General features: G+C 55.7%; 6 protein-coding genes across 6 annotated transcripts; 3 read left to right on the top strand and 3 right to left on the bottom strand.

The window, feature by feature from the left end:
• Positions 1-287: 287 nt before the first annotated feature.
• On the top strand, positions 288-2,734 carry ACRALDRAFT_1075908 (carbohydrate-binding module family 1 protein). Its single transcript, XM_071018444.1, has 3 exons — positions 288-1,032; positions 1,090-1,422; positions 1,476-2,734. The coding sequence occupies exons 1-3, from the start codon at positions 865-867 to the stop codon at positions 2,382-2,384; spliced, it is 1,410 nt and encodes a 469-aa protein (XP_070873000.1). The 5' UTR covers positions 288-864; the 3' UTR covers positions 2,385-2,734.
• A 966-nt stretch (positions 2,735-3,700) lies between these two features.
• Positions 3,701-6,997, bottom strand: ACRALDRAFT_1062948 (uncharacterized protein). Its single transcript, XM_071016698.1, has 2 exons — positions 5,191-6,997; positions 3,701-5,111 (listed from the first exon to the last, which is right to left on the bottom strand). Exons 1-2 carry the CDS (start codon positions 6,430-6,432, stop codon positions 4,347-4,349), a joined length of 2,007 nt encoding a protein of 668 aa, XP_070872999.1. The 5' UTR covers positions 6,433-6,997; the 3' UTR covers positions 3,701-4,346.
• Positions 6,998-7,779: 782 nt separating this feature from the next.
• ACRALDRAFT_1069894 (uncharacterized protein) lies at positions 7,780-8,475 on the top strand (the record flags this gene model as incomplete). Its single annotated transcript, XM_071017712.1, has 4 exons — positions 7,780-7,908; positions 8,049-8,100; positions 8,180-8,355; positions 8,428-8,475. The coding sequence occupies 4 exons, from the start codon at positions 7,780-7,782 to the stop codon at positions 8,473-8,475; spliced, it is 405 nt and encodes a 134-aa protein (XP_070872998.1).
• A 397-nt stretch (positions 8,476-8,872) lies between these two features.
• ACRALDRAFT_2109245 (uncharacterized protein) lies at positions 8,873-10,342 on the bottom strand (the record flags this gene model as incomplete). Its single annotated transcript, XM_071023410.1, has 1 exon — positions 8,873-10,342. The coding sequence occupies one exon, from the start codon at positions 10,340-10,342 to the stop codon at positions 8,873-8,875; it is 1,470 nt and encodes a 489-aa protein (XP_070872997.1).
• A 669-nt stretch (positions 10,343-11,011) lies between these two features.
• Positions 11,012-13,507, top strand: ACRALDRAFT_1049505 (uncharacterized protein; the record flags this gene model as incomplete). Its single annotated transcript, XM_071015602.1, has 5 exons — positions 11,012-11,519; positions 11,591-12,690; positions 12,761-12,943; positions 12,997-13,184; positions 13,296-13,507. The coding sequence occupies exons 1-5, from the start codon at positions 11,115-11,117 to the stop codon at positions 13,505-13,507; spliced, it is 2,088 nt and encodes a 695-aa protein (XP_070872996.1). The 5' UTR covers positions 11,012-11,114.
• Positions 13,165-14,413, bottom strand: ACRALDRAFT_1081205 (uncharacterized protein; the record flags this gene model as incomplete). The annotated part of the gene is made up of 3 exons (XM_071019115.1): positions 13,165-13,957; positions 14,093-14,252; positions 14,312-14,413. The coding sequence occupies 3 exons, from the start codon at positions 14,411-14,413 to the stop codon at positions 13,536-13,538; spliced, it is 684 nt and encodes a 227-aa protein (XP_070872995.1). The 3' UTR covers positions 13,165-13,535.
• Between the last annotated feature and the right edge of the window lie 445 nt (positions 14,414-14,858).

Raw genomic sequence — 14,858 nt, 5'->3', positions numbered from 1 at the left:
CAATCCTGAGCAACGGGACTGGGTGGCCAATGCCGTGAACGATTATTATGCAGCATGTGCGGCGGCGCGTTACGAATACACCGATGCGACATGGAGCTGTTGTTATGTACCGGGGAAGTGCGGTGATGCGTTCGGTATTGGATCTTCCTTGCATGGCGATGACGACGGTATCCCTCGGTCTGATTTTCCACCATTCGGGTCTGGAGAACAAGGCGATGACGTGAAGTTGAAATTGCGTACGACCGGATTATGGGATCGTCGTCGCGATGGTCCCTGGAACCTTGCCATTAGAACCAGGTCAATCTGTCGACCACGTGGGGATGGTGGTGAAGAAGGAAATTGGGGAAGTCGAGGCTCCGCCTAGGCCGGAGGGAAGGGCTGCGCATTTCGAGTGAACGACGACGACTGAGTGCGAAGTGTACAACGTACAGCGTTAAGGCGACTGGGCGGGCTGGTCCCTTCCGCGGTATCAAATGGGAAGAGACGCCGGACGGGGCGCGGGGGGAAATGTGGGATCGTCTTGGCGGACTGACACGGGCTTCTGAGACCACTAGCTACGCGTAGATTGTCCCCTGCGACGGGCCAGAGGGTGAGGCCGTGAGGGGCGACGCTGGGGGGGTCCGGTCCGTGGGTCTCCGGGCTACCGAATCTGGTTGGAAGAGAGGGAGGACGAAATGTCGAGTGTTCGAGCGTCGATGGAAGACGAGAGAGCTCAATGGCATGACAAGGCGTACAGATAGAGCTTCATAAATAGGGGAGAGACCGCCCTCGTTTGTTTTCGAAAAAGGTGAGATATCGCAGGGCATTATCATTCCAGCATCTTGGATTCCTTTTCAAGGTGCGCTCTGGTTTGGCTTAAGAAAGATGATTTCCAAGTCTCTCCTCGCACTCGGCGCGGCCGCCATGGCCAGCGTCGAGGTTGCTGCGCAGGCTCCTTCTGGCTTCGCGACGATTGCAAACGGTCAGTTCCAGTTGGACGGCAGTCCCCTCGTCTTTGCCGGTAGCAATGCCTACTACTGGCCCTTCAATGCGGTATGTTTCTCCCCTCCCCTTTACGCAGAGTGGCATCTCCTAACCAGGACGCGACAGTGGGGCACGGATCACTACCAGGATGTCGTGGTGGGCATGGAGGCAGCGCTCGATGCTGGCCTCAAGGTGATGCGCACCTGGGCTTTCCACGACCAGAACCGGACCACCATCTCCGGCGGACTGCCGCAGTACAACACTGGGGCGGAGGAGACGGTGATGCAATTCTTCAACCCCGATGGGACCGTTACCATCGACCTCAGCGTGCTCGATGTGGTGATTCGGGCGGCCGAGGACACGGGCATGAAGCTCGTCCTGGCCCTGACGAATAACTGGGCCGATTACGGCGGCATGGACGTGTATACCGTGAACCTCGGCGGTCGTTACCACGACGATGTAAGTTTTTGTCCCAGGGGGAGATGTCAAAACAAACACTCTAACCCCTCCAGTTCTACCGCATGCCGACCATCAAGGCGGCGTTCAAAAACTACATCACCCAAGTCGTCGGACGCTACAAGGACTCGCCGGCCGTGTTCGCGTGGGAGGTGGCCAACGAGGCCCGCTGCGGCGCCGACGGAACGCGCAACCTGCCCCGCGGCCCGGACTGCACGCCGGAGCTGCTGATCGAGTGGCTCGACGAAATGTCGACGCACATCAAGTCCATCGACCCGCACCACCTCGTGACCACGGGCAGCGAGGGCCACTTCAACCGCGACTCGAGCGACTGGGCCTACAACGGCTCCGACGGCAACGACTTTGACGCCGAGCTGGCCCTGCCCAACATCGACTTTGGCACCTTCCACTCCTACCCGGACTGGTGGAGCAAGACGGTCGAGTGGACCGAGCAGTGGATCGTCGACCACGCCGACGCCGCCCGCGCCCTGGGCAAGCCCGTCGTCCACGAGGAGTACGGCTGGCTGGACGTCGCCACCCGCGTCGAGGTGCTGGGCCGCTGGCAGGCCATTTCCCGCGACGAGCTCATGCCCGACATGTTCTGGCAGTTTGGCTACTCCGGCTACTCCACGGGCCGGAACCACAACGACGGCTTCACCATCTACCTCGACGAGGCCGAGGCTCAGCCCCTTGTCTACCAGCACGCCGCCCTGGTCAACGCTCTTCTCGGCGGCGGCGGCAGCCCTCCTCCTACCTCTCCCCCTCCCACTTCTCCTCCTCCCACTTCGCCTCCCCCTATCACTCCCCCTCCTATCACTCCTCCTCCAATCACACCACCTCCTCCTAGCCCCGGCAAGGCCCAGCGATGGGGCCAGTGCGGAGGCGAGAACTGGACCGGCCCCGTGGAATGCGAGGACCCTTGGGTCTGCACCCACCAGAACCCGTGGTACTCGCAGTGTCTGTAAGGAGGGCAGCGTTGCCCCGTGATGTGATACTATGACTAGTTGGAGGGCCATCATGGGTTGGAAGGGATTGGGAAGAAGATAGGGACAAGTAGTACTACACAATATTACTTACGACCTTGAACGTCATACCACTTGAGCTTGACCTCGGCGACCTCCCGCGCCTTGCGCGCTCCCTCGGGGACCTGGCCCAGCCAGTCGCGGATCGTCTTAGCATGGAACTGTGAAATATTCTGCTGCTGACTCGGCTCGGAAGATGACATTTTTTCAAGGTCTGCTTCGACCATACCTCCTCGACGTCCTTGGATTCAGCCACGATCTCCTTGTCTGTCTGCATAGCAGGCGTATCTCCGCCCTGGAGGCTTTTCTTCAACCTCTTGATTTTGCGAAGGAGATGCTCCGTTCGCTCCTTTGTTGATTCGGCTTTGTGAGTTCTGGTCTGGTCAGTCAGGAAGCTGTCGCCGGCAAAGTTGTGCGGCCAGCCGTGCTTGATACACAAGGCTTTTGTGAGCCCTGGATTCCACTGCGCACCGCTTTGCTCGCCGTCAAAGACTTCGGTGAGATTCTCGACCAGAGAACCATGTCACATAGCACATTGGGGGCAGGACAGCTGTCCATGTGGTCCCAGATATTATCGCCTTGAAGGCTATCGTCGTCGACGTCCTGGTCAATGCTGTTGTCGCCCTCGTCAAGCTCGTCCAGCTCCTGCTCGGTCAGGATTACCTTCCCTCATGAATATTCGAATCACTGCTCCCCCCGTCGAGTTGTCCATATAGACCGATGGCATGCTGCCGAGCATCATAGAGAATGGCCGTAGAGTATTTTCCAATAGAAGATGGCGGGGTCATCCAAGGACGCATATACTCCTCCTTGCTCTGCGCATACATTGGATTTCACCCTCGTAGCGAAAATCGATGAAGCCGCCATCTTGGAAGAAGCCGACCTCTTTGGCACCATGAGTCCGGACATACGGCAGGGTACTATACAGATAGATAATAGACTTGTCGATGCCGAGCCGGCGACAGGGGTATAAGGGTCGTTATATCGTGAGGGCCCACGAATCGTCGTCGGTACCGCCGACGAACCCGGCGATGCGAGCTTCAAAGGGGTCCCCATGGCGAGCGTTGTACAGGGTGGCCTCACTCACCAGGAACGAGAGAGGCTTGGGAGGAGGTGTTGGGAGCGTCACGTTCAGGGTCCCGCAAGCCAAAAAGCCGTCCCGAGCGAGAAAGTACCTTAAGCTACGTAGTCTCCGGGCTCCAGGCCGCCGGTGGCAGCGATATTGACATGGGCTGTACATCGAATGATCGCATCAAATGACTCACCAGGACTATATGCTGGTATTAATACTTGCTTCCACAAGTGGTTCGCAAGTGCCTCCCCCTCGAAGCTCGGCACAACGTCTCATCCTCGCATACCTACAAGGTACCGGTACTTGGTCGAATTCTCCTTCCTGAGCAACGTTGAGAAGACTCATCGAGCCACTGATGGAGGAAAGACCAATGCCGATTCTTCTTTCCCCAGCGATGTGCCCAACTACCTATCTACCAGGACTACGTAGACCGCCGCGTGTCTGAAAGTACCTGACAGACGATGTTGGAACCATCGTTAATTGACGGCGGTGACCCGCACTAAGTCTATAGACATGCCGACTCTCATCCCAACCACCCCACGTCCGTGGACCAGCAACGGTCCATCTGAATCGAATCCTCTCCTATTCCCACACCGGCTCCTCCAGCAACCCTTGAAAATAAAAAAGAAATGTTTGTAGCATTGGTATACCTGACATACACATGTAGGCTGATTTGAGGGTATAATAGGGCCCCGATACAACAAAGAAGAAAATAAAAACATTACCCGTGGCTAGATTGGGCCGCGGTTTCGTAACGGCATACGGCCAAGGAGACTTTGAGCGAGACGAAGGACAGATAAAAAGAAAGGAAACTAAAGGGGTATACGGGTAGCTCACACCATGTTGGCGTCCGACCTCGGATCCTGCAGGTCAGACGCTGGCTTGACGTCGTGTAGCTCCACGCCTTGCGAGTCCTTCAAGGGCCTTGCATCCCTCCGCTCGCCAAGGCGCTGGTCGCCTGGCCTGTACTTGCGCTTGAACTGGTAGTACGAAGGCGGCCGCGGCCGGCAGAGAACGACGATCCAGTTCTTGAGCATACTGCCTTGCGTGAACGCCCGGTACCGCTCCTTCTTGACAAACTTGTGGGAGTTGATGTATTCCCTAGTCGTCTCGCCCCGCGCCATCAGGAAAACGTGGTACCCCGTCAGCGCCGCCGGGTAGAGGAACCCTATGACGCCGTAGATGACCATGGCGAACGGCACGCGCAGCTCGCCGATGGCATTCCCAAAGGACAGACCACTCCGGTTCCCGTACACGAGGATATGGCAAAGCGAAGCCCCCACTAAATAGAGCGCCAGGATCGTAGTCGCAGCCACAAAAGCGAAGAAGTATCGGTAGTTGCGCTTGCCGATGCAGTTGTTGACCCAAACGCAGTGGTGGTCGTGAGTCTCGATGCAGTTATCGCAGAGACGGCAGTGGTGCGCCCGGGGCGGCCGCCAGATGTTGCACGTCCTGCAGTGCTTCACCGGAACCTCCATGGCCGCCGTCGACGATTCGGAAGACTTGATCAGCGTCCAGTCGTTCGTCGGCGGGCCCAGCCTCAGCGGATCATCAGTGTCGTCGGAAGGAGGGAAGCTATGAAGGTTGCGAGGAAGAATCTGCCATCCTAGTTAGAACCCAATGGCAGACCAGGGGAAACCAGAAAAAGAAAAGTGGGAGTTGGGTTAGAACACCTACGCCAGGATCGGATACCGAGGCGTGCACGAAAGACGACAGGCTGATATAGTACAGATACGCAAAGGTGATGGGTATGGCCGGGCTGATATTGTGCCATAGCCATGGGCCGGAAAAGACGAAAAAGAGAACACCAGGCAGGACAAGACACAGGCCCGTCGCGATATTAATCGGTCGGTGTTTGGTGTTCTGGAATCTCCCCCCAATGCAAAACACGGTGTTTCCCTCAAAGTACTGGAATACGTAGCCCAGGTTGGTCCGGCCCGACGTGAGGTTGGAACTATCGGTCGGTCTCTGCCCATCCACCGGATTGAGTCGAGGCGAAGACGCATTGGATGACAGCTTCTCGCCGCCCGGAAGCGTCCTGTTCGGGGCGCTCTGCCCGTCTCCACTTCTCCCCGGAAGCAAGAAGCTGGAACGGAACGACCGCGGTGATTTGACGGGGGTGGCGAGGTTCCCCAAGTTCCTGTAACTCCTGTCCACGTTGATACTGAGGTTCAGGTTTCGTGCCTCATTCGGCCTCTGAAGAGGCCGCACGCTGTCCGTGAGGCTGCCGGCCGCCGTGTGGCCGTGGGTCGGGCTCGTGTTCGCTGTTATCCTGTCCAGTGTCTCTTGCTCTGTGAACTCGGTGCCTCGAGAAGCAGGCGGCCGCATCTCCCCGTCGTCGCTCATCCGCCTTTGCACCCGTGTCATGGGGTCGGAGATGATGCTGTGCCTGGCACCGTCAATGCTACCGCTGGATTCCGCTGGGTGCCCATCCCCATGTCCCTGACGGTGACCGGTTTGTGGCCGTGATGGGCCGCCTCGCTGGGCTTGAAGCTTCTGTGAGCTCAGGGGGTTAAAGAAGGCATGGGACGCGAGAGAAGGGACGTGGCTCCGGCTTGTCGAGCTCAGTGGTCGGGAATTCCCAATGCTTCCGCCACCCGTGCTGACTCTCTTGAGAGCAAGGCCAGACATGTGACTCCTGCGCAAAGACTGAGGCCGTCGCCATGTATCGCGAGAGCTTGACAGGCCGGTCCTTGCCGTTCCCGGCCGCGACGCTGTGTCGGCGGTGGCCTTGATGGGGCTTCCGGCTGCATGTGGTGGTTGTTCGGTCTCGTGGCCGTCATCGGAGGCAATGTCGGTCATTCGAGAAGAAATAATGCTGGGCGGGCCCTGGGCGTTGGACCGCCGGGGGAACGAGGGGTTGGGAAAAATGTCATCGTCTGGCGAGGCAGACCGCTCGGCGGTATCTCGCGACTCCATCACTCGGTCCCAGGAATGTTCGGAATAGTGCTCGTTGGTGCAATATGTGATCCGCGTCTTTTCCCGGCAAAAGATCCTTGCGAACTGTGGCTATGTTTTGGCGTATCGTTTGACCCGGTCATCAAAATTATCAAATTAACTCGCGTTGAATGTAAATTTTTCGAGGCTGTTCGCTCGATCGTAGTTCGTCAGCGAGAGTATGGAGATTATATGGAACGTAGAATCGAGCAGTCTCGCGTGCGACAGGTTGAAAACGATTGCAAGGGACTGTAGCCGTTATCTCGAGACAAGACGGGAAGGTTGGAACTGTGTCGCTTGCAAATGCTTATGTGGTCCTGTGATTACCGCTAGTGAGAGTCGAGTCGTGTGGTGGTTGGTGTAATTATTAGTAAAGTAGTTCGAAAGATTTCCGATTAGCAAGAGGGTACGTCGAAGGAAAGAAAGAAAAGCGACAGCATCGACAAAAGGTCGTAAGGCGAAGAGAAATGAGTGTAATAGTGGGAAGGAAGAGACGGAGGGATGAGGAGAGGCGATAGGGCGTTTGCGATGCAGGGCGCGAGGGGGGGTTGTCGTTTCCTTTTCCTCAGCTCCCCTTTCCAGGTGAAGAAAGTGCTGCCCTGCTTCTTGCCTTCTGCCCTGTCGACGGATAGTGACGGGACGGTACATGCGAAGTACATGAGCAAACCCAAGCACCAACCGCAACGCCCCCCTCAGACCCACTGAAGGGCTATAACCAATGGGATCGCATGATGGCATTGTGCACGGCCTCGGCATGATCGCATGAAATTGCTTTTCACCTTTTTCATCAACTTTGCTTGCTCCTCGGTCTGCAGTTTGCTCTCTACTTTTAGGTACATACATACATACCTAATAGCTCATTACGTCTCCCTGGATCTGAAATGTCCGTCGGGATGCAGCCACTTAGTGAACCCCTCTCCATGCATCTACGTAGTTGGCTGTGGCTTTTGCCCTTTAAATGGAATGAATACTTTGTTACCGACGCGGTGCAAATGGGCGGGCTTATGATCGAAAAAGGATGCACAGACGACTATCCGTGCTTCGATACGTAAATTTTAATGCATTTCTAAATGTTCCTCGGTATTAAACGCCCAAATGCAATTAACACGTAAAGTGCTGTCTTGAACCCTCATCGTGTCTGATTGGCCAATCACAAGCCCTTCTCAAAGCCGACTAATCCATTTCTCCCGGCAAAACGTCAACTGCAGCGCCTTGATCTCGAATCATACGACATACTTCCGTCCGTCCCAACAGCCTTACCCGCGAATCGACAAACCACGCCAATTCAGCTCCGATACGAATCGATTTTTACTGTACAAACCAGAAAAAATGGCCTCGCTCGTCGCCCGTCGGTCGTTCGCCGCCCGCCGGTCATTCACCACCTCGCTCCGCCGTATGACCGAGGAGCAAAGCAAGAAGGCGCTCCGTGAGGAGGAAAAGCGCAACCCCGAGGTCTATGTGCGTGGTTCCCCCAATGCCATCACATCTCCTCGACCACCTACCTATGCATCGGAAGCTCCGCTGCCACCTTAGTCAGGTTGGGTGTCGGGAAGTCGGGTTTAGAGCGGGAAAGATGCTGACAGTTCTCCTTCTCGTAGATCATGGGCGGTGTCGTGCTCTGCGGTGTCGCTGGCGCCGCTTACTACTTCGGTACGAAACAAAAACTCCCAATACTGTCGACCTATTCTTCACAGACTGACTCTCCCTCTCCTTCGTCCCCCATATACAGGCCGCTCCCCCACCAAGTCTACCTCGGAGAGCCAGGTCGCCCAGGCAGGATCTCCCTGGGAGACCAACGGCACGGGTGCCTACCGCTACCACCCCGGCGGTGACCCCAATAACGATCCCAAGGAAGCCCCCAGCGCTGTTAATGTCGTCGTCGTTCCCGATGTCACCGTTACCAAGGTACGCTAAATCTTTGAACATCGCTTCTCTTCGACCAAGTGAATGGGGGGACGATGCTAACTTGAGGAATAGGAGCTTCACGATAGGTTCAACAAGTGGGGTAAGGAGGGCTACCCTTAAATTGCCGAGATTGGAGTTGTATAACAGAATTATGGCTGTCGGTGAAGAGTGTGGTGCTCGAAGCACGGGCAACTATCTATCAAATATGGATTTACATTTGTAGACAGGGCGGTAGACGAGTGATTAGGACCATCACGTATTTCATTTGTAATTCCCTTCACCATGAACGTGACCAACGACGCTCCGATGCCACTATGGACAGTCAAATCCAAATCACATCCCAGCCAAAACTTGGCAGGAAAAAAAAAGGGCAGAAGGAACAGAGAAAATATATATTTCGTGAGTGGTATCCAATGAGGACGGTGAGACGAGAGGGGTTTGCAACTTCATAAACTCATCAAATGCACTTGCTCGTTCGTGCCACCTCTGCCTGCGCTTCCTCGTTTTCGAAAATGCCTCATGCAATGAGCTGATCTACCTCCTCCGAAGTGAAGCCAAACATGAAGAGCAAGTCCAGCATGGTCTCGCTGTTCAGCCTCACATCGGCCTCCATCTGTACCCTCGGCTTCGCATTCCACGCGACGCCCAGACCCGCGGCATCCATCATGGCCAAGTCATTCGCGCCGTCGCCCACAGCTACGACCTGGGACAGGTCCACGCCCTCCTTCGCGGCAATCTCGATGAGCAGCTCACGCTTGCGTTCCTTGCCGACAATGGTCCCCTTGACTTCGCCCGTGAGCCGACCGGTCGCCTCGTCGATGACCACCTCGTTGGCGTGCGCGTGGTCGATGCCGAGCTCGCCCGCGAGCCAGCTGGTGAGCGGCAAGAAACCGCCCGACAGGACTGCCGTCTTCACGCCCAGGCGCTTGAGGGCCTTGATCACCTGGGGGACGCCCTTGGTGACGTCCAGATCCTTGCGCAGGTCGGTGAAAAGAGTGCCGGGCATGCCCTTGAGAAGCTGTACGCGTTCACGGAAGGCGGCGTCAAACTCGAGCTCGCCCAACATGGCGCGGTGGGTAATGTCGGCCACGCGGGCGGCCAGGTCGGGGGGATCCGTGATGGTGGCGGCCAGAAGGTCAATCACCTCCTGGGTGATGAGGGTGCTGTCCATGTCGAAGACTACCAGTTTCGGATAGCGCCTCCATAGGGTATCCCACTGTAGCGCGACGTCGACGCTCCATTCCCTCTCGAACCGGTAGATGAGCTCGTGCATGCGAAGGTCTTTCAGACTGAGAAAGTCTGTAGACGGAGGCGGGGAGAGCGTCAACTCGACCACCCTGGGTCCTTCCTGGCTATCGAGACACCGATGGGCCGATGTCATTTCGGTCTCACCCTTTGGAAGGGGAAAAGTCGACATGAGGTGAAGGAACGATGTGATGCACATCGGTGAGACGTACGACCCATAGAGATGGTCTAGCTGCTCTGGCTCCGCAGTGGGAGGTTCGAGAGGGAAAGTTTCCGGGTCCTGCGTCGGGGCGAGATTGGCGGGAATATCAGTTCTTGACCCTGACGCATCGGGCGCGGCAGCCGTTGGCGGTGTCCCGAGGGCGGCTGTCGATGACCGTGACGCATCTGGATTGTAAAAGAGCGTGGCAACCAAGCGGCTCGTCTTCTGCCCAGAGAGGGGCGCACAGTTGGGGTGCGAGTAAGAATGGTTCAAGCCGCTTTCCACGACGGTTGGAGGGTTCTCTGGAGAGGGAATGCCATTGAAAGCGGTCACTGGCTTCCTCGGCGAAGGAATTTTCCCCAAGTCTTCGACCACGGTGTCGATACCGAACCGGCCCTCCGGTTGCTGAGGCGGACGGTACTGCTGATGTTCCCGTAGAAAGGAGCTGCTCCTCTTAGATGCGGCCAGCTGAGGGCGCGACGTGGTCGACGACGCACGTCGTGGCAGACTGGCCGTATTTGAGTTGTTGTCCTCAGTCATCGTTTCTCAGAAGGATGAGTGTCGTCCCAAAAGTATTTGGTACGCTAGGGGGGCAAAGGGAAGCTGAGGTGGCCGGCTAGATGATCCCGAGGGGAACGAGAGATAACGGCCCCAGCGTTCTGTACTGAGACTAATAAGAAATCCAAGAGGAGGGTCTCGTCAATCGCCCATGCTCAAAATTCAAAGCGGGGGAGGGGGCGGAAAAGGAGCAACAGACGAAACACAAAAACTTCGGAAGACGAATATAGTCCAGTGTATACGTACCATCAACGGCGGGGGTCGGCGTCGTTGCCCCGCTGCCCGGTTCATCTGGCCCTGAGCAGTAATGGCGCTATATGGTATCGGGTGGAAGGCGATTGGCAGGCTCACTTTTCACCTGCCAACCAAAAGACACACCGGTTGCGCGGATATGACATCACCTTGGCATAAAAGGGGACTAGTTTCGGCACCAGGTACACTGAATGACGGTAAATAAACAACCCGTGTAATTGACTGTGTCCCTTTTGCAATAAACGGATAACTGTATAATCATACTTCACCGATAACGCGTCGGCTAAGAGAAGCGCGTATTGCAGAGTTGAATATTTTCTTGATAGAGATATCCGTAGTACATGACCGTTTTTCGGTGTGCAACTCTCGCATCCGTGCTCATTCTGATAACTCGAGGCACGCCGTCATGCTAATTGCGTCCGTTTCGAGTCTGTGTTGAGTTTCGGAGAAAATCCCTGCAGATGACCCGTTTCCACAGCTTGGTCGGTGATCAGTCAGTTTGATGAGGAATTCGTCGGCGATCCCGCTGGGTTCCATGGCCTTGCGCCTGGGACGAGGTAGCCTGTCTCGGTCGACATTCTTTTCACGGACGCATACACGATCATGTGCGCGTCGGTTCCCCTTTTCATCATTAGGGATATCTTCAATCTCCCCTCCGTTACGTGGTCTCGTCCCAAGCTTCGCCCGGGGATTCCATGTTAGTGGCTCGTCAGCTTATGCGGCCCCGAAAAGTCCAGATGACTTTCCTCGTCCCGAATTGGAGCGTCGCATTGCCGCTATACCCATTGAACGATACCGGAATTTCTGCATAGTGGCCCATATCGACCATGGCAAGAGTACACTCAGCGATCGCCTCCTGGAGTTTACAGGCACCATCTCCGCCAATGGGTCCAATAAGCAGATCTTGGTGAGCTTGGCCCCTACTGCCTCCTACCTTTCAGGAAAAGAACACACACTGACTGTTGTTCGGGTTCATAGGACAAATTGGACGTCGAACGAGAGCGTGGCATCACTGTCAAGGCCCAAACCTGCACCATGATCTATAACCACAAGGGCGAGGACTACCTAATTCATCTCGTCGACACGCCAGGCCATGTCGATTTCCGAGCCGAGGTGACTCGCTCGTATGCTAGCTGCGGAGGTGCTCTCTTGCTCGTCGATGCGAGCCAGGGCATCCAGGCCCAGACGGTCTCCAACTTTCACCTCGCGTTCGCCCAAGACCTTGCCATGATCCCTGTCGTCAATAAAATCGATATGCCATCCGCCGACGTGCCGCGTGTTCTGGAGCAGCTGGAGACGTCCTTCGAACTGGATTCGGCCGATGCCGTACTCGTCTCTGCCAAGACCGGCAAGAATGTCCTGGACATTCTCCCAGCGGTGGTTGAGAAGATCCCGGCGCCCCAGGGAGATACGTCTAAGCCGCTGCGCATGCTCCTCGTCGACTCGTGGTATGATAACTTTCGTGGCGTCATCTTGCTGGTTCGGGTCTTTGATGGACAGGTCAAAGCAGGCGACAACCTCGTCTCTCTGGGAACAGGGAATCGATACACGGTGGGAGAAGTGGGCATCCAGTATCCCGGTCCTGTGCCCCAAAGCGTTCTTCGCGCGGGCCAGGTGGGCTATATGCACTTCAATCCTGGCATGAAGCGGATCCAGGATGCTAAGCTTGGAGATACCTTCACCACTGTCTCTGCCGAAAAGCTCGTGGAGCCATACCCGGGCTTCGAGGAGCCCAAGCCGATGGTGTTCGTGGGGGCTTTCCCAGTGGATCCAAGCGACTACGGCCGCTTGGCTGATAGCATCAGTCAGCTTACGCTCAATGACCGCAGCGTGACTTTGCAGAAAGACTTCTCCGAGGCGCTCGGTTCCGGCTGGCGTCTGGGATTCTTGGGCAGTCTTCACTGCTCCGTCTTTCAAGACCGCCTACGACAGGAACACGGCGGCAGCGTCATCATCACGGACCCAACAGTGCCCACCCGCGTGGTTTGGCCAGACGGAACTGAGACCATATATCAGAACCCGGCCGAGTTCCCAACCACGGATGACCATCGCATTCGAGGTGCTGCCCTTTATGAACCGTATGTTATTTCCCAGGAAAGTGCCTCCCGATGAAGAAAACCCGTTTACTGATTTGAGACTTGTCAAAAGATTCGTCAAAGCAACAATAACGATGCCCGAAGAATACCTAGGTCGTGTCATTGAGCTTTGTGAGAGTCTTCGAGGCGAGCAGAAAAGCCTTGAATTCTTTCACGCGACTCAAGTGATTTTGCAGTACGATATTCCGGCGTCTTCATTAGTTGATGATCTTTTTGGCAAACTGAAAGGAGCGACGTAAGTTGGTATTTTTTGCGCACCGTTAGCTTCTTTTGCTGATGAACCCGAAGGAAGGGATATGCTACCCTAGACTACGAGGATTCTGGGTGGAGGCGAAGCGACTTGACGAAACTGCAGCTGCTCGTGAACAAGGTCCCTGTTGACGCCATCTGCCGCGTGGTACACACATCACAAGCCGAGAGGCTGGGTCGTCAGTGGGTGACCAAGTTCAAGGAACACGTGGATCGTCAGATGTTTGGTATGCTATGTCCCGTCCCTCTAAGAGTGCCTGTTTTGCTCGTTCATCCCGTTCTATTCGTCTATCGATTGGCATAGTTCATGCTCGTACTGACCCGATTCCCTACCACAGAGGTTGTGATTCAAGCTGCAGCAGGCAAAAAGATTGTCGCCCGTGAGACGTTGAAGCCATTCCGGAAAGACGTTCTCGCCAAACTGCATGCCAGCGATGTCAGTCGCCGTCGAAAACTCTTGGAAAAGCAGAAGGCCGGCCGAAAGCGACTGCGTGCGGTGGGCAACGTGACCATCGACCAGTCGGCTTTCCAGAGCTTCTTGGCAAAATAAACCAGACGAGCATCGCGTTGCCTGCTGTCTATGACTCCACGGGAGGCATCTTGACGTCCTCCTCGGGAAGTTCGGAGCCGAGCTCTACGGGCTCAGTCAATGATTTCTTAAGCCCACCACTGATCGTGGACTCCCACTGCTTCAGGCTGCCATCACTTTCCAGATCGAATACCCTATAGTCGGCGTTGAAGAACCAATAACCGGTCAGGCCAAGGCGGAGGAAGCCCGAGTGAGAGACGACAAAGATGTACTTTTCAGGACGCTGGCGAAGACTCTCAAGACATGACTGCCCCCGGCTGAGAATGGCCTGCCGGGTGTATGCGTATTTTGCACCCGCAGGCGAAGTCTTGTCTGGATAGACGGGGTCCAACGTGGAGTAGTCGACGACGGGAAACTCCTTAGCCAGAGCACTCAACGGGCTACCCGTATCGCAAGGCTTGGCCGAGTTTTCTAGCGAGCCACCACGTCAGGGGTAACAATCTTGCGAGCAATGGATCTCGGAATACGAGAATACGAAAAAAAAAAAGAAAAAAAAAAAGCAAGGCGAAAACACGAAGGGCAAGGTTGGGCAAATTGAGCACATACCCTGCCATCGTGCATCAGCCTGCATCGGCGTTCCACGCTCGAACAGCCAGTCTAATGAAAGCAAAGCCGTCTGGATGGTGCGTCTCATGGGGCTCACGATGATGGCCGCATCACGGACGTCGGCAAACCGTTCAGCCAGGTTCTTCCGCAGCTCTTCGCACTGTTCCACTCCCAGGTCCGTCAAGCCAGGGTCCGGGAGGTCATATTCCTGTATATTACAATCAGAGGCGTCATTTCAATCCAGGGGGCACGGAGGATAGACTTATTGTTGACGTTGTGTAAAGCCTGGGCATGGCGGATGAGGACCAGCGTAGGGGGCATTTTCTTGGATAAGGCGTTCCCAAGGGCAGACACGAAAAGTAAAGCGTTTCTAGGAGCTTAGACGATTGAAATACCCCACCCACAGCCATGTACTACTATCTGAATTTGAATTATATTTCAAAAGGATTACTTGGTGGTGAGACTGAGTTGAGGGCGGCGGCGAAGTAGCTTACGAAATCGTGACTCCCGGACGAGGATAAGCTGGTTCTCCGATGTACCTCTGAATTGGAGGAGCGGGGTATACGTTTAGATGCATATAGGAATACGTCTGATACTGGCATAGTTTACCGGTGGCTCGGTGAAAGTCTCGGTGACCTGGGAGCTTTCCGAGCTTCTATCCGGTGAGGGCTCGATTCGATCTTTCTTCAGTCTCACAACACGTACGATTGGGCCCCCGAACTGCTACCAAATACTGCAGAGCTCCCGCACTGCCAATCGCAAGCTT

This window comes from Sodiomyces alcalophilus, assembly GCF_042370955.1.
Source record: "Sodiomyces alcalophilus JCM 7366 unplaced genomic scaffold ACRALscaffold_6, whole genome shotgun sequence".
NCBI lineage: Eukaryota > Fungi > Ascomycota > Sordariomycetes > Glomerellales > Plectosphaerellaceae > Sodiomyces > Sodiomyces alcalophilus.
Note: the sequence above shows the minus strand (reverse complement) of the source record. Positions and strands in the feature narration are given on the sequence as shown.